Source organism: Aquarana catesbeiana, linkage group LG03, assembly GCF_042186555.1.
Source record: "Aquarana catesbeiana isolate 2022-GZ linkage group LG03, ASM4218655v1, whole genome shotgun sequence".
Lineage (NCBI taxonomy): Eukaryota > Metazoa > Chordata > Amphibia > Anura > Ranidae > Aquarana > Aquarana catesbeiana.
In genome coordinates, this window is record NC_133326.1 from 212,937,304 (window position 1) to 212,964,039 (window position 26,736).

Genomic DNA, 26,736 nt, shown 5'->3' on the forward strand with positions numbered 1-26,736 from the left:
AGCCTTGGCCAGTTTCAGCTTCCCAGTTTTGGAAGCATGTTTCTCTAGAGTGAGAGAATTGACGCTTCCATCTTGAGCATCCCACACTGATGCAACAGGTTCCATTTAATAATGTGCAGATATGTGGCTGAATGTATACATTTTTTATTCTGCTCATGTGCACATTAAAAAAGCATGGAAGCACCTGCATTTCAAACTGTGCCCACTGGCTGCAGCCAGGACAGAGCTCATCTTAAAATGGTAGTAACGTCCAAATTTGAAAAAAAAATCACATTTATGGCCTGCTCCGTGTGCCGCGACGTGACTCCTGTGTGCATGTGCGGGAAGTGACATCACAGCGGCCCAGCCATTCAAGCAGCTGAAGATAAGCTCAGGTGAAGATTGAAGCGCCATGGCCAGGGGGAGGCAGGAAAGAACAGTGCTGGAGGGCTCTGTTTGCAGGTACGTCTGTCATACAGTGCATATAAAAAGTCTACACACCCCTTTTTCCACCTTTAATGTGACCTATAAACTGTACAATTCAGTTGAACAACAAACTGAAATCTTTTAGGTGGAGGGAAGTAAAAATAAAAAAAAATAAAATAATATGGTTGCACACCCTTACACTAATACTTTGTTGAAGCGCCTTTTGATTTTATTACAGCACTCAGTCTTTTTGGGTATGAGTCTTATAGCATGGCACATCTTGACTTGGCAATATTTGCCTACTCTTCTTTGCAAAAACACTCCAAATCTGTCAGATTGCAAGGGCATCTCCTGTGCACAGCCCTCTTCAGATTACCCCATTGATTTTTAATCGGATTCAAGTCTGGGCTCTGGGCCATTCCAAAACTTCTTATCCTCGTGAAGCCATTCCAGTGTTGATTTGGATGTATGCTTTGTGTCGTTGTCGTGCTGAAAGATGAAGTTCCTCTTCATGTTCAGCTTTCTAGAAGAAGCCTGAAGGTTTTGTGCCAATATTGACTGGTATTTGGAACTGTTCATAATTCCCTCTACCTTGACTAAGGCCCATTTGAGCACCAACATGCTTCACTGTGGGTATGGTGTTCTTTTGGTCATGTGCAGTGTTTTTGCGCCAAACATATCTTTTGGAATTATGGCCGAAAATGTCAATCTTGGTTTCATCAGACCATAACACATTTTCCCACAAGCTTTTGGGAGACTTCAGATGCGTTTCTGCAAAATTTAGCCAGGCTTAGATGTTTTCCTTCATAAGAAAAGGCTTGTCACTCTACCCCATTGACCAGACATTGAGATTGTTGTCACATGTACCACAGAGCCAGTATTTGCCAGATATTCCTGCAGCTCTTTTAAACACCTCAATACAGGGCGCTTTCAGGCCATTTTTAGCTTCCAGCATTGTCGCACTTTGAATGAAAATTGCGCGGTCATACAACACTGTACCCAAATGAATATTTTTTATCGTTTTCGTCACACAAATAGAGCTTTCTTTTGGTGGTATTTAATCATTGCTGGGGTTATTTTTTTTACTTATTTTAGTTTTTCTTATTTTTTGTCAGTAAATTTTGTAAATAAGTAATTTTTCTCCTTCACTAATGTGCGCTGATGAGGCTGCACTGATGGGCACTGATAGGCGGCACTAATATGCCGCACTGATATGCGGCACTGGTGAGCACTGATAGGCAGCAATGATGAGCAGGCACTGACTGGAGGCATTGATGATCAGTGCCTTGATTATCTGCCCAGATGCCGCTGATCGGCACTCCTCACCACACACTCTGCCACGGCTCTTTAGAGAGATCGGGGTCGTGGCATATCCTAGCAACACGGCGCGGCCACGATTGCTGCAGGCACGCGATAGTGGCCATTTTGGGGCGACATCATATGACATCCTCCCAGAACAAGAGCCGCACCATCTCTCCGTCATTTGATGGTGGGCGGCTGGCAAGAGGTTAATGTTGCTGTAGCCCTCTTGGCAGCCTCCTTGGCCAGCTGTCTTCTCAATTTTGGAGGGATGTCCAGTTCTTGGTAATGACACAGTTATACCATATTTTCTCCACTTGATGACTGTCTTCACTGTGTTCCATGGTATATCTAATGCCTTGCAAAATCTTTTGTAGCCTTCTCCTGACTGATACCTTTTAACAATGATATCCCTCTGATGCTTTGGAAGCTCTCTGCGGACCATGGCTTTTGCCCTAGGATGCGACTAAGAAAATGTCAGGAAAGACCTACTAGAACAGCTGACCTTTATTTGGGGTTAATCAGCCTGATGACAGGCTTGTACTGACTCCTATTTACCATGAGTTTGAATGCGATTGCTTAATTCTGAATAAAGCTACATACCCAGTTATAAGAGGGTGTGCACACTTATGCACCCCCCCCCCACCACCACCACCACCAAAAGATTTCAGTTTGTTGAGTTGTACAGTTTATAGGTCACATTAAAGGTGGAAAAAGTTCTGAATTTATCTATGTCTCATTTTTTTACATCACAGAAACCTAAATGATTTTAACAGGGGTGTGTAGACTTTTTATATCCACTGTATGTACAAATGTGGGGTGCATACTAATACATTACGACTTAAATCTGCAGGGAGGTTTTTTTTTTTTGTTTTTTTTTAAGGAGGCTTTACAACTGCTCTAGGCTGGTCATATGCTCATTTTTTTTTCCCCAGCCTATACAGGGCAGATGAACAAATCTCCCACTGCACCTTTTGTATTTGGCAGCCGGCCCCACTGGCTGTCAAAATACCTGATTGGATACAGCTACTGTTTGGTCAAACTTTTCCAGCAGGCTCCTTCGACAAAAACGAATGATCAAGTACTGTCGAACCAAGCAGGGTCACTCACTGAGCAAATTTCAGCTGCATCCCCAAATGTACACAGTCTATGGCTAGCTTTAAAGTTAGTGTACTGAGACGATCATCTGTCATCTTTGCATTATCTTAAAATGTTTGCTTACAAATGGTAGCCTTTATAATGGGGGAACAATCAGCAACTTACTATGTGGCCAGGAAACATTAAAAAGGCATTAGGTAAATTAAGAGCAAACAAAACAAAAGGAGAAACTGTGAAAACAGAAAGAGTAAACAGATTAACTAAAACAGGAAGGCTTAATGAAAGGTGAACAAGAGCCAAGCTTATAGATATAATTATATAATGGGGAGAGTGTCATTGTTTCAGCTCTGCTTTGGAAGAGAATTGTACTTTTAAAACAAATTAGCTCATTTAATATTTCTAGGCATTTCTTTGTTCTGTCCTGATTTGAGGTATGATGCTCTGTAAAGCGAATACTGCAAATATGTAATACAACTGTGCAATAACATTTTTTTAAAGCAAATAAAGAAATATGTACAATATTTATGAACAGAGCCTGCTCTGACTTGGGATGGTACCAAATCAGATCACAGACTCCAGAGAGACCTGGTTAACCTCTTGCTGCCCACGTAATGCGTGTGGCAGCAAAGAGGGTGGACTTTAATATCTACACACTGTATGTGTGCGTGCATTTGGGGGGGGGGGGGACAGAGATTTCTGTGCTGAAAGCACACTCACCCGTTATGACCAGGCTGTGAAAACAGGACCGGATCCATGACCACTGTGACAGCCAATCAGCGTGGTTATGTGATTGTCCGGTCCTTTCTACCCTATGGGCGTAAAATCCATGTTAAAGGATTTAATGGCTGGGCAGAAAGGGGTTAAAGTGCTAATAGCCAACCAATCAACTGTGTTTGCAACAAAAGTATTAATTACTATGTCCAATAAAATATATCCGCAGAACACTTGAATATGTAATGGTGATGAAATGAGGGCAAGGTGTTTGTAATCTGAAAATACTTCCTGTCCTAAGGTGACAACACTGCTCCTCCACAGATACATCGAGTGAATGTTTTCACTCTAGGACATGAAGTGTGTTACTAGCGAATCAACACGAAAAAAACGAAAGGAAAAAAAAAAAGTCTAAAAAAAGAAAACTAATGCAGCCACCAGATCTAAGGATTGGTAAGCTGCAATAATAGGATTTTTTAAAACAGCTTACCTGTAAAATCCTTTTCTTTCGAAGGACATCACGGGACACAGAGGCACAGTAATTACTGATGGGTTATATAGGTATCACTGGTGATTGGACACTGGCACACCCTATCAGGAAGTTCAACCCCCTATATAATCCCTCCCCCTTGCAGGGATACCTCAGTTTTGTAGCCAAGCAATATAGTGTATTAGAAGAGGGGCGGGACCTCTGTGTCCCGTGATGTCCTTCGAAAGAAAAGGATTTTACAGGTAAGCTGTTTTAAAAAATCCTATTTTCTTTCTCGAACATCACGGGACACAGAGCCACAGTAATTACTGATGGGATGTCCCAGAGCAATGCTACCTGAGGGAGGGGAACCACAACCAAGTAGGGTGCAATCAGAGCTGAGGACCCTGTACCGCTGCCTGCAGCACACTACGCCCAAAGGCGATATACTCATGCCTTCTCACATCCACCTGATAGAATCTGGTGAATGTATGAACTGAAGACCAGGTTGCGGCCTTGCAGATTTGAGCCATAGAGGCCCGGTGATGCACTGCCCAAGAAGCACCAATAGCCCTTGTGGAATGTGCCCTGATCTGAAACGGAGGAATCTTCTGTTTCAAACCGTAAGCTTGAATGATCAACTGTCGAATCCATTTAGAAATGGTAGTTTTTGACGCTGGCTGTCCTCTATTGGGACACTCTGGCAGCACAAACAAAACATCCGTCTTGCGGATCTGAGTAGTTGCCCCTAGATAGGCCTTAACTGCTCTTACTACATCCAACGAATGTAGAGATCTCTCTTCCGGAGAACAGGGATCTGGAAAAAAGGAAGGTAGAACAATGTCTTGGTTTAAATGAAAATCAGAAACCACCTTCGGTAAAAAACTAGGATGAGGGCGTAGTACCACTCTATTCCTTGTGTATAATCAAATAAGGCTCCTTACAGGAAAGAGCTGCTAATTCTGATACTCTTCTAGCAGAAGAGATGGCCACCAGAAAAATTAATTTCCTTGTCAACAAGACCAAAGGAATCTGACTTATTGGTTCAAAAGGCTGTTTCTGTAACACAGCCAGGACCAAATTCAAGTCCCGGGGGTTTAGGGGCGCTTTAACCGGAGGATTAAGACGCATCACCCCCTGCATAAAGTTTCGGACCAAAGAATGCGAAGCAAGTGGCCGCTGAAATAATACTGATAAAGCAGAAACCTGGCCCTTGATGGTACTCAAGGCCAGCTTCATCTCTAATCCCATCTGTAGAAAATCAAGGATTCTACCTATGACATATTTCCTGGGATGCCAACCTCTGGATTCACACCAGGTTATATAAGCCTTCCAGACTCTATGATAAATCATCCTGGAAGCTGGCTTCCTTGCATTAATCAAGGTAGATATGACAGGACCTGAGAGCCCACGACTCTTCAGAACGTGGGTCTCAATAGCCAAACCGTCAAATTTAGCGTTTGTAAGGCAGGATGGACACTGGACCCTGAGATAACAGGTCTGGGCGTACCGGTAGGGTCCACGGGGAACCCACCGTCATCCTTACTATTTCTGCATACCAAGTCCTTCTGGGCCAAGCGGGGGCCACCAGAAGTACCGACTTCCTTTCCTGCCTGATCCTGCGAAGGAGTCGTGGTGGTAGTAGCAGAATAGGCGGGAATGCGTAAATCAGTGAGAACCGATGCCACGGAATCACCAACGTATCCGTCCCGCATGCAAGAGGATCTTTTGTCCTTGCCACAAACCTGTCTATCTTTTTGTTGAATCGGGATGCAAAGAGATCTACATCTGGAACCCCCCATCTTTGGCATATGTCCCAAAAGACGTCGGGATGCAGAGACCATTCCCCTGGAAGTAACTGCTGGCGACTTAGATAGTCCGCCTGCCAATTCTCTATTCCCGGGATGAAAACTGCCGATATGCATGGCACATGCATCTCTGCCCAGACTAAGATCTGGCTCACCTCTTTTTGAGCAGCTCGGCTCCGGGTGCCTCCCTGATGATTGACATAAGCCACTGCTGTGGCATTGTCGGACTGGATCCTGACCGGACAACCCTGTAGCCTGATAGTCCAGGCTTTTAGAGCTAGATGTATCGCCCGGATCTCCAGAATGTTGATGGGTAAGGTCCTCTCTGTCTTGGACCAAACCCCTTGGACCGCAGCCTGTTCCAGAACTGCTCCCCAACCTGACAGACTGGCATCTGTTGTTACCACCTTCCAGTTAACCGGTAGAAAGGATTTCCCCTTCTGCAGGTTTTCGGGTATGAGCCACCAATTGAGGCTCTGACGCACCGCATGCGACAGGTGCATCGGAAAGTCTAATGCCTGAACCTTCTTGTTCCAGGTCGACAGAATACTGTGTTGCAGCATTCTTGAGTGAAACTGAGCATAGGGAACTGCTTCGAATGAAGACACCATCTTCCCTAGTAGCCTCATACAAAGGCGGACTGAGGGACCCTTCTTGGTCCTTACTGTCAGAATCAGCTCTCTCAAAGCAGTGATCTTTGCCTGGGGTAGAAATATTTTCTCCTGGCTTGTATCTATAATCAGACCTAAATACTCCAGTCTTCTTACTGGTTTTAGGAAAGACTTTTCTAAGTTGAGGATCCAACCCAGGTGTTCTAGATACCTGACCGTGGTCCTCAAGTTTCCATTCAAAGAGGCTACCGACCAGTCTATCAAGAGCAGGTCGTCTAGGTATGCTATGACAGCTATACCCTGAGCCCCTAATCTGGCCAGAGGAGGAGCCAAGATCTTTGTGAACACTCGAGGTGCAGTGGCTATCCCGAAAGGCAGAGCCACAAACTGGAAATGGCGCCCTCCTACCTCGAAGCGCAGAAACTTCTGATGAGCAGGAAAAATGGGCACATGCAGATATGCATCTCTGATGTCTATTGATGCCAGAAATTCTCCTCCCTGCAGGGTGGGAACTACTGTTCGAATTGATTCCATGCGGAAGGATTGAATCCTTAGGAATCGGTTCAGATCCCTTAAGTCCAGAATGGGCCTGACATCCCCATTTGGCTTTTGGACCGTAAAAAGGTTGGAATAGAAGCCCAATCCCTGGTCCTTTGCGGGAACTATCATAATGACCTCCTGCGACAAAAGTCGCTCTAACGCTAGAAGGAGCGACTGCTTCTTCTCTGGGTCTCTGGGAACATTTGATCTGAGGAACCGAGGAGAAGGGAATTCCTGAAACTCCAGCTTGTACCCTAAGGTTACCGTGGAGACTACCCATCTGTCCTGGAAGTCCTCGTGCCAGAGCTCTGAGAACTGTCGCAGTCTTCCCCCCACTCGAGTGAGCGGGGGCGCCCCCTCATGCAGAGGTCTTAGTGTTTTGCCTAGTAGGCTTCTTTCCCCAGGACTTCTTTTGTCCCTGGGGTTGACTCTTGTCTCTGGACCCCGATGGAGGCGGCCGTCGAGATAGCCTGGAGGCTGAAGCCCCCGGCGCTGGGGAAAGAGTCCGTTTGAAAGAGGGACGCTTACTCTTCTTCTTGACAGGTAAGAGAGTGCTTTTCCCACAAGAGATTCTCTTGATATAGTTATCCAAGTCCTCTCCAAACAACCTTGCACCACGAAATGGAAACCTAGCCAGTAGCTTCTTACATGGTGCTTCGGCTGACCAATTTTTCAACCATAGGATTCTACGTATATGCACCAACCCCAGTGAAAGACGGGGGGTTTGCACGATAGAATCTCTAATGGCGTCAACCACAAAGCATAAGGCCGCTGGAAGGTTAGCAAACCCCTGGGCCTGCTGTTCAGGTAATACTTTGATGACCTGCTTAACCTGGTCTCTTAAGTATTGACAGACTCCAATCGCTGCTACTGCAGGTTGGGCCACTGATCCTGCTAAGGAGAAAACATCCTTCAATAGGGATTCCATCCTTTTATCTACAGGATCCCTGAGCATCTGAGCATTGTCTACAGGACAAGTCAGGCTATTATTTACGGAGGAAATGGCGGCATCAATAGCCGGTATTCCCCACATTTTAATAAACTTTTCTTCCATCGGATAAAGTGTTGAAAACTTTCTCGGCGGAAAAAAACGTTTGTCTGGGTGATCCCACTCAGAATAAATAAGCTTTTCAAGTAAAGTATGAACAGGAAAAGCATGTGCTGCTTGGAAAGGTTTCAGTGACCCCAAAGCAGAAGAGGATTCTTTAGCAGTTTCAGGTATGGGCAACTTAAATGTGGAGCGGACCAATCCAGTGAGGATCTGCACTAAGACTTTCTCCTCTTGGGAAGTCGCAGAGGGTCCCTCTCCACCTGAATCCTCCGAAGAGGAATCATCCATCCCATCCCGATCCTCTGAAAGGGATTCATCTCCTTTATCCCAGAGCTCCTCTGTCTAAGGGTCTTGGGGAACAGAGGAAAGCCTAGTGCGTTTTCTTCCGCTGAGTGAAGACGTAATCACGGCCATTAATCTTTCCTCTAGACCATTAATGGTTGAGGAAAAAACCTCTTGTGTAATATATACAGGGGCTGAAGTGCCAGAAGCAGGTGTAGCCCCTGACCCCGATGGCTCTCCCTGACTAGCTGTCCCTGGCCCATCTTTAGGGGGGGAGGATGCTGCCGACAGGGGGCCCTCAGAACCTGAACGAGATCCCCTAGTGTCTCTGGTTCCTGGGGTGCTTGAACCTCTTCTACCCATAGTGCAAAGCAACAAGGTGTGAGGTATACAAATGAACACTGCCCACTGAGCGATGTAGTCTGGCTAAAAGCCTTGCTACCCAATGCTCAGTCTGGTGTTACTTCAGTAAATGCTGCCTAGGAGAATGCCTGTGTCCCACCTTACATGCGACCGTCAGCTCTGTGTCTCTCAGAAGGCTGTGTGCACCTGTACAGAGTGCCTCTAATAGCCTGCAGGTGGCCTGAGTGGGAGTCTAAGCACCTGTGCTGACGTCCCGCCCCCTCCTCTACCGCCCCCCCCCCTCGAGTTTGGAAAAAAACGAGCGCTTCCCGCGCTGCCGACTCTCCTGTCATGCTTCCGGAGAAAGACTGGGGATGGGGGGGGGGGGGGGGGGGGAGGGAGGGAGGCTGGTAACAAGATCTGGCTGAACGGCTATCTTGAGAGATGGTGGCCATTAGGCCGCAGAGCCCGGGTGGTATAACCACTTTCTAGACCCCTGTGGCCCCTCTCTAGCCTGGGGGGGAACATTCAAACATGAGAAATCCCCCTTTCCACCTTACCTGTTTGCAGCCTGCTTGATACGCTGGGACATAAACAGCGATTACAACACCTGAGACAGAGTCAGCATGTGTAGGTTTGTGCTCTTGGCAGCCCCCGGTGGTCACAATAGGCATAGCATGCATTTACCTTAAAGGAGAAAAGCCACTAGAACTCAAAAATTCTGTGGAATCTCCTCTTACCTTATCCAGCCGCAGGGTGCTGTTTACACAGACCCAATCTTCACCTCTCACGGTGGGCTCCGTTTGAAAAAACCGTCAGAGACTGGGGCCCCCATCAGTAGGGGGATCCAACAGTTCTGGGACCGTAAAGCACCTCGCCAGAAATTAGGAAGTTTAAAGCCATTTTCTGATCTGCGGGGTCCTGCTCTCTAAAAAGAGAAGCATTACGGGTAAAACCTCGTTTCTTCATACACGAGGCCCGGGTACCATTCAATTCGGCCATGAAAAGACACTTTGAATGGATCCGGTTCGCCTGGCTTGCCCCAGTATAGGATATCAGGATATTCCCTTTGGAGCTCAGCACAGGACATCTTTACACGTCCATCACCTAAGACACTGGCGTAAAAACTGAGGTATCCCTGCAAGGGGGAAGGATTATATAGGGGGTTGAACTTCCTGATAGGGTGTGCCAGTGTCCAATCACCAGTGATACCTATATAACCCATCAGTAATTACTGTGCCTCTGTGTCCCGTGATGTTCGAGAAAGAAATATGATTTTTATTTTTTATGATGTAGAAGTGTATTTATAGATGTGGTAGCCATTTATATGTGGTTACAAGAGCTCAGTGGATATTGTATACCTGCCAAACCGCACATATTCCTCCCCTCTTTTCCCCTTTTTAATTGTTCATTTGAAGTCAAAGTTGTATTCAGGACTCGTGTATGTCTTCAAGATAATTCTCAATGTCACTAAATTGATGTTCGACCCTTTATTTTGGTTTAGGCTTGCATATTTTCATGGGTGTGACAATACCATCTTTCATGGGGAGAATCTGAATTGGTGCCAATAAAACCAAGCTTTCCTAAATTTGTCTTCATAGTGTCTGGGAGAAAAAGTGAGATATTCCACTCTCAAACAAATCAACTGACAAAATGTACTGACCCACCATAGGTGGATTTCTGTTCTTCCACTTAGTTGGGATGCAGGCACTCATAGGCGGCACTGATGGGCACTTATGGGTGGCATTGATGGGTACTTATGAGTGGCACTGATAGGTGGCATGGATGGGCACTGATAGGTGGGCACGGATGGGCACTGATGGGTGGCACTGATGACACTGATGGGTGGCATTGCTGGGCATCACTGATATAATGGTGCCAGTCAGTGCCCATTTGTGGGCACTGATTGGGCATAATTTGCACACGTGGATGGCCATGGGGTACATACCTGGCCATCCACATGTTGCCCCCTTCCCTGGTGGTCTAGTGTGGGCATCCGAGGGGGGGGCTGTGCTGATAAACAATCAGCACAGACCCCCCCTGTCAGGAGAGCCGCCGATCGGCTCTCCTCTACTCGCGTCTGTCAGGCACGAGTGAGGAAAAGCCGATCAATGGCTTTTCCTATTGACATCGTGATCAGCCGTGATTGGACACGGCTGATCCTGTGGTAAAGAGCTTCCGCCGGAGGCTCTTTACCAAGATCAGTGGATCGGTGTGTCAGACTGACACACCGCTCCACCGATCGTCGCTATGCGCGTCTCCACGGGTGCGGGGCGGCTGTTATCCTGCTGGACGTCATATGACGCCCAGTCAGGATAACTGAACCACCGCCGGCCGTCAATCTGCTATAGGCCGGGCAGGAAATGGTTAATAAATGTTGCTTCTTATATACCAATTACCGTAGCTATCATTTAGCCCATGAACAAGCTTGTACAATCCTGGCCAAAAGTTTTGAGAATGATACAAATATTCATCTTCACAAAGTCTGCTGCCTCAGTTTTTATGATGGCAATTTGCATATACTCCAGAATGTTATAAAAAGTGATGAGATGAATTGCAATTAATTGCAAAGTCCCTCTTTGCCATGAAAATGAACTTAAATCCCCCCAAAAAATCATTTACACCGCATTTCAGCCCTGCTACAAAAGGACCAACTGACATCTTGTCAGTGATTCTCTCATTAACACAGGTGTCAGTGTTGACCAGGACAAGGCTGGAAATCACTCTGTAATGCTGATTGAGTTAGAACAGACTGGAAGCTTTAAAAGGTGGGTGGTGCTTGAAATCATTGTTCTTCCTCTGTTAACATGGTTACCTGCAAGGAAACACGTGCAATCATCATTGCGTTGCACAAAAAGGGTTTCACAGGCAAGGCTATTGCTGCCAAGACAGTACGTAAATCAACCACTTATCGGATCCTCAAGAACTTCAAGGAGAGAGGTTCAATTGTTGTGAAGAAGGCTTCAGGGCACACAAAAAAAGTATTATTTTTACTTTCCAGGAAAATCATCAGGGACAGACTTATATTCTACAAAAGGTACAGGGATTGGACTGCTGAGGACTGGGGTAAAGTAATTTTATCTGATGAATCCCCTTTCTGATTGTTTGGGGCATCCAGAATAAAACTTGTCGAAAGAAGAAAAGGTGAGCGCTGCCATCAGTAAAGTATCCTAAGACTAGAGGTCGACCGATATATCGTCCGGCCGATATATGGCGTTCTTTAATTAATCATCATTGGCCGATTGTGCTGATAAAAAAGGCCGATTATAACTTCAGCACAACTTGCAAATTGCCTGAAGTCTTCCATGGAGGACTTGTTTCTCCTCTCTGGGGAGCCTGTCAAGACTGAACGCCTTGTGGAGGAGTTCTCAGTTTAACCATTTAAAGACTAAATCTTTTCTGACACTTGTTGCTTACAAGTAAAAATCCTGTATTTTCTGCTAGAAATTCACTTAGAACCCCCAAACATATATATATTTTTTTTAGCAGGGACCCTAGGGAATAAAATAGCGGTTGTTGCAATATTTTATGTCACACGGTATTTGCGCAGCGGTCTTTCAAACGCAATTCCTTTTTTAAAAATACACTAATGAAGTAAAAAAAAAAAACTAAACAGTAAAGTTAGCCCATTTTTTTTCGTCCAAAAGTTTTGATTACCTGTTTTTGTGTATTTAATACTTAAGATATATATTTTTTTTTTTTAATCTAAATTATACATACAAGTGAACTGATTGGAGATTTGTTTTGTTTAATAAATGTTTAAATGTAAAAAAATTTCTGTATCACTTATTACTTAAGGCTGCTTTCACACTGGAGATGGCTTGTGTTGACGGTAAAACACTGCTAGTTTTAGCGATGCTTTACCGTCATTTTAGCGGCGCTATTCGGCTGCTAGCGGGGCGCTTAAAACCCAGCTAGCGGTCGAGGAAGGGGTTAAATGCACCCGTGACGCACCGCTGTCGAAAGGTTTTGCAGGCGCTTCGGCAGCGGTGCGCATTCATTTCACTGGGCAGGAGTGGTGGAGCAGCGGTATACACCGCTCCAAAGATGCTGCTTGCAGGACTTTTTAACATCCTGCCAGCGCATCGCCTCAGTGTGAAAGCACTCGGGCTTTCAAACTGAGACTGCAGGGGAGCCTTTTTGCAGGCACTTTACAGGCGCTATTTTTAGCCCAAAAGCGCCTGAAAAACGCCCCAGTTTGAAAGGGGTCTAACTGTTAGATTTTATGAGATAAAAGGGGAAAAAAAAAAAAAAAAAAAAAAAAATCGGTATCATATCGGCCATCGGCCACCGCGATTTCTAATTATCGGCATCGGCCAGAGAAAAACCCATATCGGTCGACCTCTACCTGAGACCGTTCATGTGTGGGGTTGCTTCTCAGCCAAGGGAGTGAGCTCACTCACAATTTTGCCTAAGAACACAGCCATGAATAAAGAATTGTACAAAAACATCCCCTGAGAGCAACTTCTCCCAACCATCCAAGAACAGTTTGGTGACAAGCAAAAAATGCAAGGTGCTCCAGCATGATGGAGCACCTTACCATAAGGCAAAAGTAATAACTAAGTGGCTTGGAGAACAAAACCTCGAAATTTTGGGTCCATGGGCAGGAAATTCCCCAGACCATAATCCCATTGAGAACTTGTGGTGAATCCTCAGGAGGTGGGTGAACAAAAACACTCCACACATTCTGACAACTTCAAGCATTGAATATGCAAGAATGGGCTGCCATCAGTCAGAATGTGGCCTAGAAGTTGATTGACAGCATGCCAGGCGACTTGCAGAGGTCTTGAAAAAGAAGGGTCAACACTGCAAATATTGACTCTGCATAAACTTAAAGTAATTGACAATAAAAGCCTTTGACACTTATGAAATGCTTGTAATTATACTTCAGTATAATATAGTAACTCTTAACAAAAAGATCTAAAAACACTGAAGCAGCAGACTTTGTGAAAATGTATAGTTTTGTCATTATCAAAATTTTTGGCCACGGCTGTACTTTCAAGCATACATAAATGTTTATTAAATTTGGAAGTCTGGTGTGTATGTTGACTCATCATTAGGAATCTTCTTGTGCCCAGAATGGACACAAAATTTGCTGGCATAAGTCTACAGCTTAGCAATTATTGTTTTATTGCACAGAGAGGATACCCTGATTTTATATTATCTTGATATAGATTATATATAGATAGATATAGAGATATTACAGTATATCTCTCTCTCTATATATTTCCATCTATATCTTTCGGTTTATTCTCACATCTACCTGAACAGAATAAAAACATGGTTGTGCCAATGTCAGTTCATTCTGTCACAAACAAAAGGTCTCACTTACCAGTGGCATGTACTCCACATCATCCCCCAGTAATCCTGTATCATTCAGGGTGTATTTAGCTTTAACTTGCACTGCATCCACGGGGCCCTTCTCCACTTGATGTTTGATTGCCTTAAAGAGTTTGTATAGATGTTCACCAGCTGTGTCCTGCATTTCCAATGAAAAAAAAGAATATCAGATCTAGGAATTGGCTTTTAATAACATCTAAATCCCTTATCCCCAGTTGAGGCTTTGCTTGACTCATGCACGGACAGAGGTTGCTGCATGTTGTGATATACATAAGCCAAGTCTTTAATATTGCTGCTAAACTGGCACAGACAAAACAGGACAAAACACCTCTTTATACTCCAGATTTCATACAGGCCTCATTGTGCTATGACAACATGGCCAGCACTTACCTTTAAATACTGATATAAGCAAATAGACATCCAGTTTGAAAGCATTCGTTCAACAACGGTTTCCGATCTGTGAAAAAAAAAACAGGTAAATTATGTTTTGTTGTTACGGTTTAAAGCAAAAATTAGAACCAGTTCAACAGCCCAGCCCTAGTTAATATTGCTTCAGCATGAAGTGGTATTTAATATGGAACTTTAATTCCTTTAACTAATAATTTGGTCCTCCTTCTAATACTGCCCACACACATTAATTTTTTAGCACTTTGAGAGTAGAACCAGCCCTCAAAAGCCTCCTTGCTCATTTAATGAGCTCATGCTAATTGTACATGGGGATAATGATTGGACGGGTATTAGTTCTGAAGGTGGGACATAGCTCTGAGGTCAGCAACTTTAAGTCCTATGTAGCAAAGCAAAACCAGGATCACAGGGATCACAAAGATGGCTTTTCTGGCTAACAAAGGCAATAGCAACCAACCTGCCAGCCTTGCTTTGAAGCATGTGATTCGCACAGGGATACTGCATTCCTGTGCAAATCACATGGGATTCTGTGCAGTGCAATTTGGGACCATCATTTTGTATGGCTAAAATCGCACGAACACAATGCAGGCACCTTTTTTTTGCTGCACAGGAATCTAATCGAATGGATGTTCATAGCCAAGCGATCCAATTCAGGCAAATGTACGGTGTTCTGTGACCTGCTTCTGGGGTGTCGTTAACTTTTAATTGACACTCACAGCAGACTGCAAAAAACACAGTGCAATTACTATGCAGTGTGATGCGGAAATTGCAATTCACGTGTGTTTCTCGCATTGCATCAGTGTGAACCGGGGGTCAAGCTTAAAATGGTTGACAGACTTGCTTTAAAGCCTTATGTACATAGATTTTCAATATTTGCTTTTTGTTAAAGCAAACATTTAGGTATAAAAATATAGGAGCTGCTACTGCAGAACAGGTTTTAAAGGTTCATACGCTTGGGTTTTGCATTTTGATCCTGGCTTTACTGACCTAGAACAAGCATGCACACAGTATATTGCGAGCTGCTGGAATTTCTATCCTACATGTTTCCTCTAGATCCATGAATCCACAATCAGGATGACACCTCTGCACTCTTATAATTAAATCAGCAATGGCATCTCTGATATTTCTATTCTTACAAGTTCCCTTCATAACTGAAGTCAAATAAATTAAAGTGAAACATGCTCAGAAAAGAAAACAATGCATTTGAGGGGATTCAAAACAATGCTACAAACATGCTTCAAATGCAGTTTTAAACATCTATGTAGACAAGCCATAAAATGCGTTGCTACAACTGTACCAGAAAGATTTGAGTCTACAGTGGCACCTTGCAGGGAATGCCCAGCTGCTGTGGTATGTGTGGAAACCCACATACTGTAAGCTTGCAAGTTTTGACAAAGCATTTTTAAATAAATACTAATTTGTGTCAAATTTTTAACCAAAGCCTGGTATACACTAATCGTTTTTTAGTCTGAAAAACTGACAGCTCCGGTCAGAGCCACTGTACTAATGATCCAACGTTAGTACAGCGATCTCCCCTGCTGAGCTGTTGTGTTCTGAGAGGGAGACACCTCCCACCAGAACACTCCAATCAGCGCGCTGATCCGGAGTCGGTCAGCTGCTGGTTTTCCTGCATGCTCGTCTGACAGAAGCCAGCCAAACAGCAGGCTTCTGTAGAATCGGCTGACATACACACGGGCCGAATGTCGGACGTTTTTTATTGAACCGCCTGAGGTCTCCCGACATTCGGTCCATATCTACTAGGCATAAGACCAATGCCACAGTTAGAGTGAAAGAAAAGAGCAGTAACCCACAGGAGTCAGAATTCTTCATTCACTAACCTGACTAATCTTCAAAGCTCAGTGCCCTTTTCTATTTAAATAAGCCCACTCATCGTGTTTTAGGTATGTGTGTACTAGAGGTCACATGACAATATGCTGGATCTTGTGTGAATAGCTTTACATACTCATACTGAATATCACATATATACTGCAATCAAAATTTTACTCTTACCTTCTGAGCATCAGTTTGGGATTCTTGGCCACGTACTGTTCCATTAACTCTACAAATAAGGTTCTCATTATGTCGCTGTAGTATTCTAGTTTCCCATGCAAGGCAACCGTAAGCAACGAGGCAAAGTAAAGCTTTTCCCTGGCAGAGAAGCCTTTCTGGTTTTCTAGTGTATGGATGAACTAAGAAAGAACAAGGGGTATACAATTTTAATGTACAAAAAACACCAACTTCTTTCTCACAAAGCTGCCTGCTGCAGCTTCTGTACATTGACAATTACATATCTGATTTAACTTGACATTTTTAAAAAATTTCACATAATTGTCCCTCATGTTACAGAGGTTTTGGAAATATTAGGACCATTGTTGGGTATCTAGTAATTCCATCTACTGATGCTGATGTAGAGACATCTTCATCTTAGTGCAACATTAATAAATGCAAAAGCATTATGAGTCAGAAGGTAAGGCGATTGTCTAATGTGGGCACCAGGAAAGAAAATGAGACTATTCATAAATACTGCTATTAACCCAATACTCACAATAGTCAGGAAAGACTTGCTGTTCAGAAGATTAGAAAACTGGTTGAGAGCCTGCTCTACAATTTGGCGTCTTGCTTCTGGAATGTCCAGTTTGCCGGTGATCATTACGTCTTTTTCTCCATCTTTTGATGGCCAGAAGAAAACCCTGTCTGTATAGGTCTTGTAATCCAGAAACGGGATGCCAGCTTCATTGAGGTCACTGGTCTGATCTTCCATCTCAATCATGAGATCTAAAAACATTATAAACCATAACAACTTGATATAATGCCATGCTGAATGTTAGTGTCAGTGTCTAGTGTCCACATGCCTAAACCTGTAAAAAAAAATAGGATTTTTAAAACAGCTTACCTGTAAAATCTTTTTCTTGGAGTACATCATAGGACACAGAGCCTCAAGTAATTACTTAGTGGGTTATGGGCCTACCTTCAGGTGTTGACACTAGTATAACCAATACAGGAAGCTGACTTCCCTATATAACCTCTCCTCCTTCCAGGAGTCCTCAGTTTTTGTAGCCAAGCAATATAAGCAATATACCCTCATCCCATAAAACAGAGGGGCGGGAGTTCTGTCTCCTATGATGTACTCCAAAAAAAGGATTTTACAGGTAAGCTGTTTTAAAAATCCTATTTTCTTTATGGTACATCATAGGACACAGGGCCTCAAGTAATTACTTAGTGGGACGTCCCATAGCAATGCTACTTGAGGGGAGGGAGACACAATCCGTAGGGGACCCTCAGACCTTGAGGAATTATACTGCTGCCTGCAGCACACTGGCCCGAAGGCGATATCCTCATTCCATCTTACATCTACTTGATAAAATTTTGTAAATGTATGTACTGAAGACCAAGTCATGGCCTTGCAGATCTGAGACATGGAGGCCTGGTGACGCACTGCCCAAGAAGCACCAACCGCTCTGGTAGAGTGCGCCTTAACTTGAAAAGAGGGAATCTTTCCCTTTAAATCATAAGTTTGAATTATAACTTGCCAAATCCACTTAGCGACAGTGGATTTAGACGCTGCCTGTCCTTTCTTAGGACCCTCTGGCAAAATAAATAAGACATCAGTCTTACGAATCTGAGCAGTTTTCTTTAAATAGATCTTCACTGCTCTCACCACATCAAGACAATGTAGTGACTTTATTTCCCTGGAACATGCTTTTGGGAAAAAACGATGGCAGGACAATATCTTCATTCAGATGAAAGCCTGAAACCACTTTTGGCAATAAGCCTGGACAAGTGTGTAACACCACCCTGTCCTCATGAATAATTAAATATGGCTCTCTACAGGAAAGAGCAGCCAATTCTGAAACCCTCCTTGCTGAGGATATAGCAACCAAAAATACCAGCTTCCTTGTCAAAAGGACTAAAGGAATATGCTGTATCGGTTTAAATGGCTGTTTTTGTAACACCGACAAAATTAAATTCAAGTCCCAAGGGATTAAGGGTGATTTAACTGGCGGATTAATCCGCATCACTCCTTGCATGAAACCCCGGACTAAAGAATGCGTAGCAAGTGGTCTTTGAGATAAAATTGATAAGGCTGAGACTTGGCCCTTAATAGTACTCAGGGCCAACTTCATCTCTCCGCCTAATTGTAGAAAGGCAAGAATTCTGCCTATAATATATCTCCGAGGGTGCCAACCCTTGGATTCACACCAGGAAACATAAGCTTTCCAGACTCTATAATATATAGCTCTAGAAGCTGGCTTCCTAGCACTAATCAAGGTAGAAATAACGGACCTGGAAAGCACACGTTTCTTTAGAATGTGGGTCTCAATAGCCAGGCCATTAAATTTAGCGTTCGTAAAGTAGGATGGACCTGCGATAGCAGGTCTGGCCTTAGTGGGAGGAGCCATGGACCCTCCACTGCCATCTTTACGCTCTCTGCATACCATGACCTTCTGGGCCATGCTGGTGCTACCAGTATTACCGACTTTCTTTCCAGCATGATCCTGCAAAGGAAGTCGAGGTAGCAACTGAATCAGGGGAAATGCATAGATCAGTGAGAACTGATCCCATGGCGTCACCAACGCATCTGTTCTGTATACGAGTGGGTCCTTTGTCCTGGACACATGGACTAGCTTCGTGTTGAACCTGGACGCTAGAAGGTCTACGTCCGGAGTCCCCCATCTTTGGCAAACAGCCTGAAAAATCTTGGGATGAAGAGACCATTCCCCTGGGAATAACTGCTGGCGACTTAAGTAGTCCGCCTGCCAATTCTCTAGTCCCGGAATGAAAACGGACGATAGGCATGGGACATTCTTTTCTGCCTGCTCAGTTAGAATCTGGTTCACCTCTCTCTGAGCTGAGACACTTTTGGTGCCCCCTTGGTGATCGCTATATGCCACAGCCGTGGCATTTTCGGATTGGATCCTGACAGGACAATTCTTTAACCTGGAGGTCCAGGTTCTCAGAGCCAAATACACTGCCCAAATCTCTAGGATGTTGATGGGCAAGGCTCTTTCGGTTCTTGACCACTGTCCCTGGACAGTCGTCTTCTCTAGTACTGCGACCCAGCCTGGAAGGCTGGCATCTGTGCTTACTACTTTCCAGATAATTGGTCTGAAGGACTTTCCCTTCAGCAGGTTCCGAGTTAGTAACCAACTGAGGCTTTGGGACAGTCTTGGGGACATCTGCATTAGTAAATTTCAAAGCTTGAATCGTCTTGTTCCAAGCAGAAAGGATACTGTTTTGAAACAGTCTCGAATGGAATTCGGCATAGGGAACTGCTTCGAATGAAGCTACCATCTTTCCTAACAACCTCACGCAAAGACGTATTGAGGGATTTCTCTTTGACCTGACCATCCGCACCAGCTCTTGTATGGAGCTGATCTTTGCGGGAGGCAAGAACACCCTTTCCTGGGCTGTGTCTATGATCAGGCCCAAATACTCCAGCCTTTTTAGTGGCTTTAAGGAGGATTTCTTCAGGTTGAGAATCCAACCCAGACTCTCCAGGTAATTGCTTGTAATGGCTACATCTTGCTTCAAGCGAGCCACCGATCATCTAAGTAAGTCAAGACAGTTATGCCCTGTGCCCTTAACTTTGCTAGAGGTGGGGCTAGTACTTTTGTGAATACCCGGGGTGCTGTAGCAGAAACCTCTGGTGAGGAGGAAATATAGGGACATGCAGATATGCATCTCTGATGTCGATGGATGCAAAAAGTTCTCCTCCTTGTAGGATGGAAACAACTGACTTGATTGACTCCATCCGAAAGGAGCGGATCTTCAGGAACTGATTTCGATTCCGTAGATCTAGAATTGGTCTGATACCCCCATTTGGCTTTGGTACTGTAAACAGGTTTGAGTAAAACCCCAAACCTTGCTCTTGTTTGGGAATCTGTATGATCACCCCTTGAGCCAATAATCGGTCTAATGCTTGCAACAGGGATTGCTTTTTTCCTGGATCTTTGGGAACGTTTGATCTCCGAAAACGAAACGGTGGAAACTCTTGAAATTCTAGCTTGTATCCTAGAGAGACTGTGGAGAGAGTCCATTTGTCCTGACTTTCCCTTTGCCAGACTCTGAGTACCTCAGAAGTCTTCCCCCCACTTTGGTGAGGGGATATGACTTTTCATGACGAGGCCTTGGTATTCTGCTGTGCAGACTTGCGGCCCCAGGTCTTCCTTTGTGCCGGGGTTTGACCCTGAGGTCTTCCTCTAGAGTCTGACGGTGGAGGCCGTTGCCCCTGCCTAGAGGTGGATGTACCTGACGCGGGAGAAAAAGTGCATTTAAAAGGCAAAAAGAGTACTCTTTCCGCTAGAAATTGTTCGGATATATTTATCCAAACTCTCGCCAAATAGTCCATTAAAGGGAAAACTAGTTAAAAGATTTTTGCAAGGCGCTTCAGCTGACCAACCCTTTAACCAAAGGGTCCTTCGCATGTGAACTAGTACAAGCACAAGGCGAGAAGCCTGATGAATAGAATCCTTCATAGCATCTATGGCAAAGCATAATGCTTTTGGTAGCTCTGCCAACTCCCGGGCCTGTTGTGCAGGGAGCTCTTTAAGAGTGTCTGTGAACTGGTCCTTTAAGGACCGACAGATGCCTATAGCTGCAATTGCAGGCTGAGTCAGGCTCCCTGCTAAGGAAAAAGAGGATTTTAACATACCTTCCAACTTCTTATCTGTTGGATCTTTAAGCACATGCGCATTGTCCACTGAACAAGTTAAACTTTTATTCACATTGGAAATCGCAGTGTCAACTGCTGGAACTTTCCATCTTCTTGTAAATTTTTCCTCCATAGGATAGAGAATTGAGAATCTCTTTGAAGGGGAAAAATGCTTATACGGATGATCCCATTCGGTATAAATAAGCTTCTCTAGTAATGCGTGGACGGGAAACGCATGCAAAGGCTGTAATGGTTTCAGGGAACCCAGGGAGGAGACCGGACCTTCAGCTAACACTGTTAGGGATAGCATGAAAGCAGAGCGAACCATTTCAGTAAGGCTCTGTACTTCAGTTTGTGAAGCTGAAACATCAAGTATTGTTTCCTCTGCAGAGAAATAACCGGCTTGTCTTTCCTCTAGATTGTCTGAGGGTAATACCTCATCTTGTTCCCACAAATCCCTTGGACCCTCCATTATTTGTAAAGAGTTTAAGGTGGGGGAAGGGTACCTAGGACGCTTCCTATCCACCTGGATAGAGGATGCGATTAAAGCTGCTAATCTTCCTTCTAGGCCCTGCAGGGCATCTTCACTCGTGACCAACACCTTAGACACTGGCGAAAAAACTGAGGACTCCTGGAAGGAGGAGGGGTTATATAGGGGAGTCAACTTCCTGTATTGGTTATACCAGTGTCAACACCTGAAGGTAGACCCATAACCCACTAAGTAATTACTTGAGGCTCTGTATCCTATGATGTACGATAAAGAAATTGTGTTTTGGAGTTGCCGGGTTAGGGTATTGGACTGTTTGGACAGCATGTCCTTGGTTAAACTTTACTCCTATTGCTATAAAAACTTATGAGACTTAATTCACATAAACTTGTGCTAGTGTGGACTGGGGAGGTGAAAGATTACTGACACGACCATCAGTTGAGGAGATTAACAGGCTGTGAGGTGCAATCAGGTAAGCATTATCTCAGATAATCATGACATGGAGAAGGCTCCTCTCTATACCAGAACAAAACATAGCTAATATTTTTTCACATTTAACTTAAGTCTGTTTAAAAATATAACAACCGTTACAAGTTAGGTTGATCAAAAATTCATGCCTAACAATTTCAATCTCTTAAGGAGATGCTGTATAAAATATGAATCGCGTCCAGGTCCGGTTACCTAAATTTCCCCATCTATGCACTGCTGGATTCCATAATTATTTTCTCTGCCTCAGATGCTAGTGTTTAAAAGCGCTTCCAGAAAGTCCAATTTACACTGCTGCCCAGGAGTGGTCTGCTTGTGGGGTCTTAGGCACCCTGAAAATCCTGGATGCATGGATATCGGCAATATTTACACCCACCTCTTGAACAACACTGGGCATCCCTAAGTCTAGGTTCACATCTATGCAGCTGCGATGGGTTTTTTAGGCATGTTTTGCAGTGCACTTTTCCTTTTTAATGCGTTTTGCATTTTGCAGTTTACGTTTTTTTCCATCTCTTTAAACACACTGTAAACACACTTTATATTGCTAAGGAGGGGACCAGGAAGCCAGCCGCCGTGTTCTTAACAACCGATGTGTTATCAGCCATCAGTGGGGTTCCACCGCTGACAGCTGAATGTAAAAACAAAAATGGGGTCCCCCCCAGGTCTATACCAGGCCCTTCAGATCTAGTATGGATTCAGAGGGGACGACCCCCCCGCCCCTCCTTTTTTCGGGTAACCAGTGGCGGGGGAGAAGACAGCGCCAAGTAGAAGAAACTGCAGCGGGGAGAAGATGGCTCAGGGGCCATTTTATTAATAAAGGACTTGCCAAAAAACGTTTGGCCGTTTTTTTTTCTCCATTTCACTGCTTTTTGAGGTGAATGGGTAGGGGTACGATGCCCATTCACATGGAGGGGGGGAGCTGAGATCTGGGGGCCCATTTCTTAAAGGGGGATTCCGATAAGCCCCTGTCTGCAGACCCCAACAACCACAGGTCAGGGTTGTCAGGAGAGAGCCCTTGTCCCCATAAACATGGGGCAAGGTGCTTTTGGGGGGCGCCAGTGCACCCATCCCCCCATGTGGAGGGCATGCGGCCTGGTATGGTTCAGGAGGGGGGGGGGGGTTTCTTGGGCACTCGCTCGTCCCCTCTCTTTCCTGACTTGCCGGCATGCTCGGCAGCCGACTATCGGTTGTTAAGGACACGGCGTCCGGCTTCCGAGCCTCCTGCTTAGCAACCAGCTATATACAGTGTTAAAATAAAAACCGCAAAACACATCAAAAATCGCATCACAAACACAACACTTGCGTTTCTGGTGCGGTTTCATTGAAGTCCGTTACCCCGCAAATCACAGGAAAAAAGTCTCTGACCCTTTCCAAAAATGTACAGGCTGCAAGACGCATAGCTGTGAACTTGTACCATAGGAAACCATGTTACATGGACTGTAGTGCATTTCTGCAAAATGCACAAAAAAACACATAGGTGTGAACCTAGGGTCAGTAGACATTACATATTAACATTTGTTTGTGATCGATATGAAATGGGTGAAACACAGAGCTTCAAGCTTACATTATGCAGAGAATAAAGAGCAATTTTTACAACAAATAATCCAATATTACCTGTGAATTCCTTCTTGCAGCGGTCTCTGACACTTTCCTCTAATCCTTCCAGTTGTTGCTTGACTTTCTCATACTCCCTCTCTGCCTGCTGACTCTTCCTCCTACAGAAATAACAGTGATCTATTAGAGACTCTTTTAAGCACATGAAGTCGGCACGCTGTACAGGATATACATTTTTACAGGTACAAAGCAATGTTTTTTTTTTTTTGGATGTAGACTTGTTAGACTTGCAAAAATAACCATTCCCAGAAGATGACAAAAATAGCATAACTATTCGAGCACATACATAATTGCCAACAGCTTTGCACACCTGTGCCGAGTGGTGGATCTTACTTTTATTACACATACTTTATGGCTTTCTGGAGAATTTCGTTCTTTTTCTATTTAACCATTGGTTTGCACCTCTTTAGGACACCACATAATGTTAATTGGACCACATTGACATAAGCAAGATATGCAGAAGGCATGACAGGGCAATTTATTTAGAGAAATTAAAATGCATTTATAACCAAAATAGGCAAAACCACAGAGACCTTAAATATATAGATTAAAACACAAACCACTTACCGGTAGAAATAGATAGATATACCAATTATTAAAATCATTGGTATGAGGACCACAGGAATAATGATATGCAGAGGTATTATTGGTGACTGTCCATATTCTACTTTTCCCAGGACCCATTCTCGGTTCCCAAACTGAACCTAAACAGGAGAAAAAAAAAAAGGACAATATGACAAAGCATTCTAGTAGTTTACAGTAAAGCAGAAACTACAAAATCAATTAGATTTCCTTCCTCCTATATAAATAGAAGAGCTAACTACTACTTGAATAGTAAAGCGCCTAACTCAATAAAGGAAAAGTCAGGAAAAAACACAGGCTGCAGGACTACAGCAAGGAGGCACATAAGATGCAGTTCCTTACTTTGACCCACCACAACAATAACTAGTGCATTTAGCTTGAGGCTATACGTGGCCAATTCCTTACTCCTTGAGCTACCATTCTGTAGTCAGAATCTGAAATTGAGTGGAGCCTAACATTCAGCCTAAATCTATTTAATGGGTGTAGGGGAGACATCTGCCAATGCATTTCCATTTTGAAGCCCCAGGGAAAAGGGATACAGTTGGAAGATGCACTTTACAAAATGTAATGTCTCTAACTTTGATTCCGCTAAACTGAATACCGGTATTTAACTTTGCTATTACTACAAACCCAATTAAAACAAAGGGAAGCACTGCACACAATGAATAATGCAAAGAAAAAATATAGTTTTGAGAGAGTGATTTTATGTAATGTTGCCTTCCCAGAAAAGGAAAGCCTACACCTGACTGTTCCACACTGGGTGCCGAACCCTCCAGTACAGCCATAATTTCCATAATGGACCTAGAACATGGCCATCAAGATGTAATTAGCAGAAAACAGAAGACAGGATCTGTCATAGACATCGCAGAACATACCGTGAATTCTGGCAAATTGTCTGTGGTGTCCCTCTTATGGCGTCTTCGGGGTTGAGGCTGCTCTTCAGGTGGAACACAGTATAAATCCGTTAATGTCAATGTACTTATTTTGCAAATACTTTCTCCAACATATGCCTTCGCTTCCTGCATTGTCATTGCAGCATTCAGGTCTTTTCCCTACATAAACAATGAAATCAGTAATGTGCAACAGCCTGCCATTCAACCAAGGTCATGAGATTGCCAATGCTGGTTCAATATATAATCATTTTATGAAATATCAAGTCCAGCCAGAATTAAAATTTCAGTTATAAAAAGGAGATTGGTGGGTTGGGTACTCCACTGGCTTTTGGACTTTTCTTTACTCGCATTTTCTACCACAAAAGTAATACAATTAAGCCTAAAAGGGAGAGCGGGACTTCTTGCTATGACTGAAGGCCAAACCAGTCTGTCACAACATTAAGACAGAGGAACCCTTAAAAAGAACTTCAGTCATTTGTAGAAAAATGTAAAAACCAGCACATACTAATACTGTAGCTGCTGACTTTTAATAAACAGGTACTCACCAGTGCAGGGATCCAGCGTTGTCACTTCCTGGACCAGTTTGCTGGTCTTTTGTTCCCGGGCACTGTAATCTTGAGTGCAGGGAGCTGGCTGTGAATTCCTGCTGGCTCACAACCGGCTCTGTGCATGCTCTAATTGTGCTGCACTTTGTCAATGGTCCTGCAGCTTCCTAGAACCTGTGACAAAGTGGGAGTGGGGACCTGCAAGAAATAGGTACCAGCTCCCTAAAAAAATTTTTTTACATTAATGGCAGAGCTGAGATGTGGGGAAAAAGGAGTAGAACCCCTACTAAAATGACTGCATCCACAGCTCACTGTAAATGTGTGAGAAAAATGTTCCTTACATTTATTATCAGTGAAAAAAATTCATCTTACAGATAGCTAAAAAGATCATTGGTTTAGTGGCAACTCATCAGAGGCGCAAAAACGGCTCCTTTCTCAAGAATCCCCTAAAACAACCTCTGGAGGAACCAATCAATGATTTAAATCCGCATCATCAAAAAATTTGAACTGGCTTTTGATTGGACTAATCCTTTAAATTTGAAAAACACATTACAATATTAAAACATAAGCACCATCCCTCTTGTTTGTGCAATGTTTACAGAAACTGCTGCCAAACAAGAGCTTTGCTCTGCTACTGCTGGGAAATGCCATCTTACCTTTCACAATGCAAGACATTGAAGCCAGGCTGTCATTCATAGCCTGTACATTAAAGGCACCTCATGTGCCATTGCTGTATGTGTACATTGACAACTAAGAGGTATGGTTGGAAATGAAGACAAGGGAAGCCAAGGGGGTGGATTATGATGGCACCACTATATTTGCAGAACTACTATGGCTTCCCTTGAAAGAATATATGTACTGCAGCCTCCAATTATGAATGTATCTACACGTATGATTTTCTCTAAGTCCCCCAACAAAGTCCCATATATACCTGTTGATCCTGCCAGTGAAGTCTCCCTGATGCAGCTTCCTGTGATGGTGCTGCAACAATGCTTCTTCTGAATTCAAGGCATTGTTGCCACTCATTTGGGCTGTGCCTGCTTGCATTTAAGAAGGGTAAAAAAATGTTGCATGGGGTGCAGCTATCAGTATTGTTACTGCTGATTGCCAAGCCTG

At 44.0% G+C, this 26,736-nt stretch overlaps 1 protein-coding gene across 3 annotated transcripts in view; it reads right to left on the reverse strand.

Annotated features, from left to right (window-relative positions):
* PLXNB2 (plexin B2) overlaps window positions 1–26,736 on the reverse strand; it is a 323,100-nt gene that overhangs the window by 23,202 nt on the left and 273,162 nt on the right. For all 3 annotated transcript variants that reach the window (XM_073619756.1, XM_073619757.1, XM_073619758.1), the window contains 7 exons: window positions 25,058–25,234; window positions 24,168–24,304; window positions 23,601–23,701; window positions 16,907–17,136; window positions 16,372–16,550; window positions 14,347–14,413; window positions 13,949–14,095 (listed from right to left, as the gene is read on the reverse strand). In XM_073619756.1, coding sequence (XP_073475857.1) covers window positions 13,949–14,095; window positions 14,347–14,413; window positions 16,372–16,550; window positions 16,907–17,136; window positions 23,601–23,701; window positions 24,168–24,304; window positions 25,058–25,234 — 1,038 coding nt within the window. The remainder of the gene's footprint in view (window positions 1–13,948; window positions 14,096–14,346; window positions 14,414–16,371; window positions 16,551–16,906; window positions 17,137–23,600; window positions 23,702–24,167; window positions 24,305–25,057; window positions 25,235–26,736) is intronic.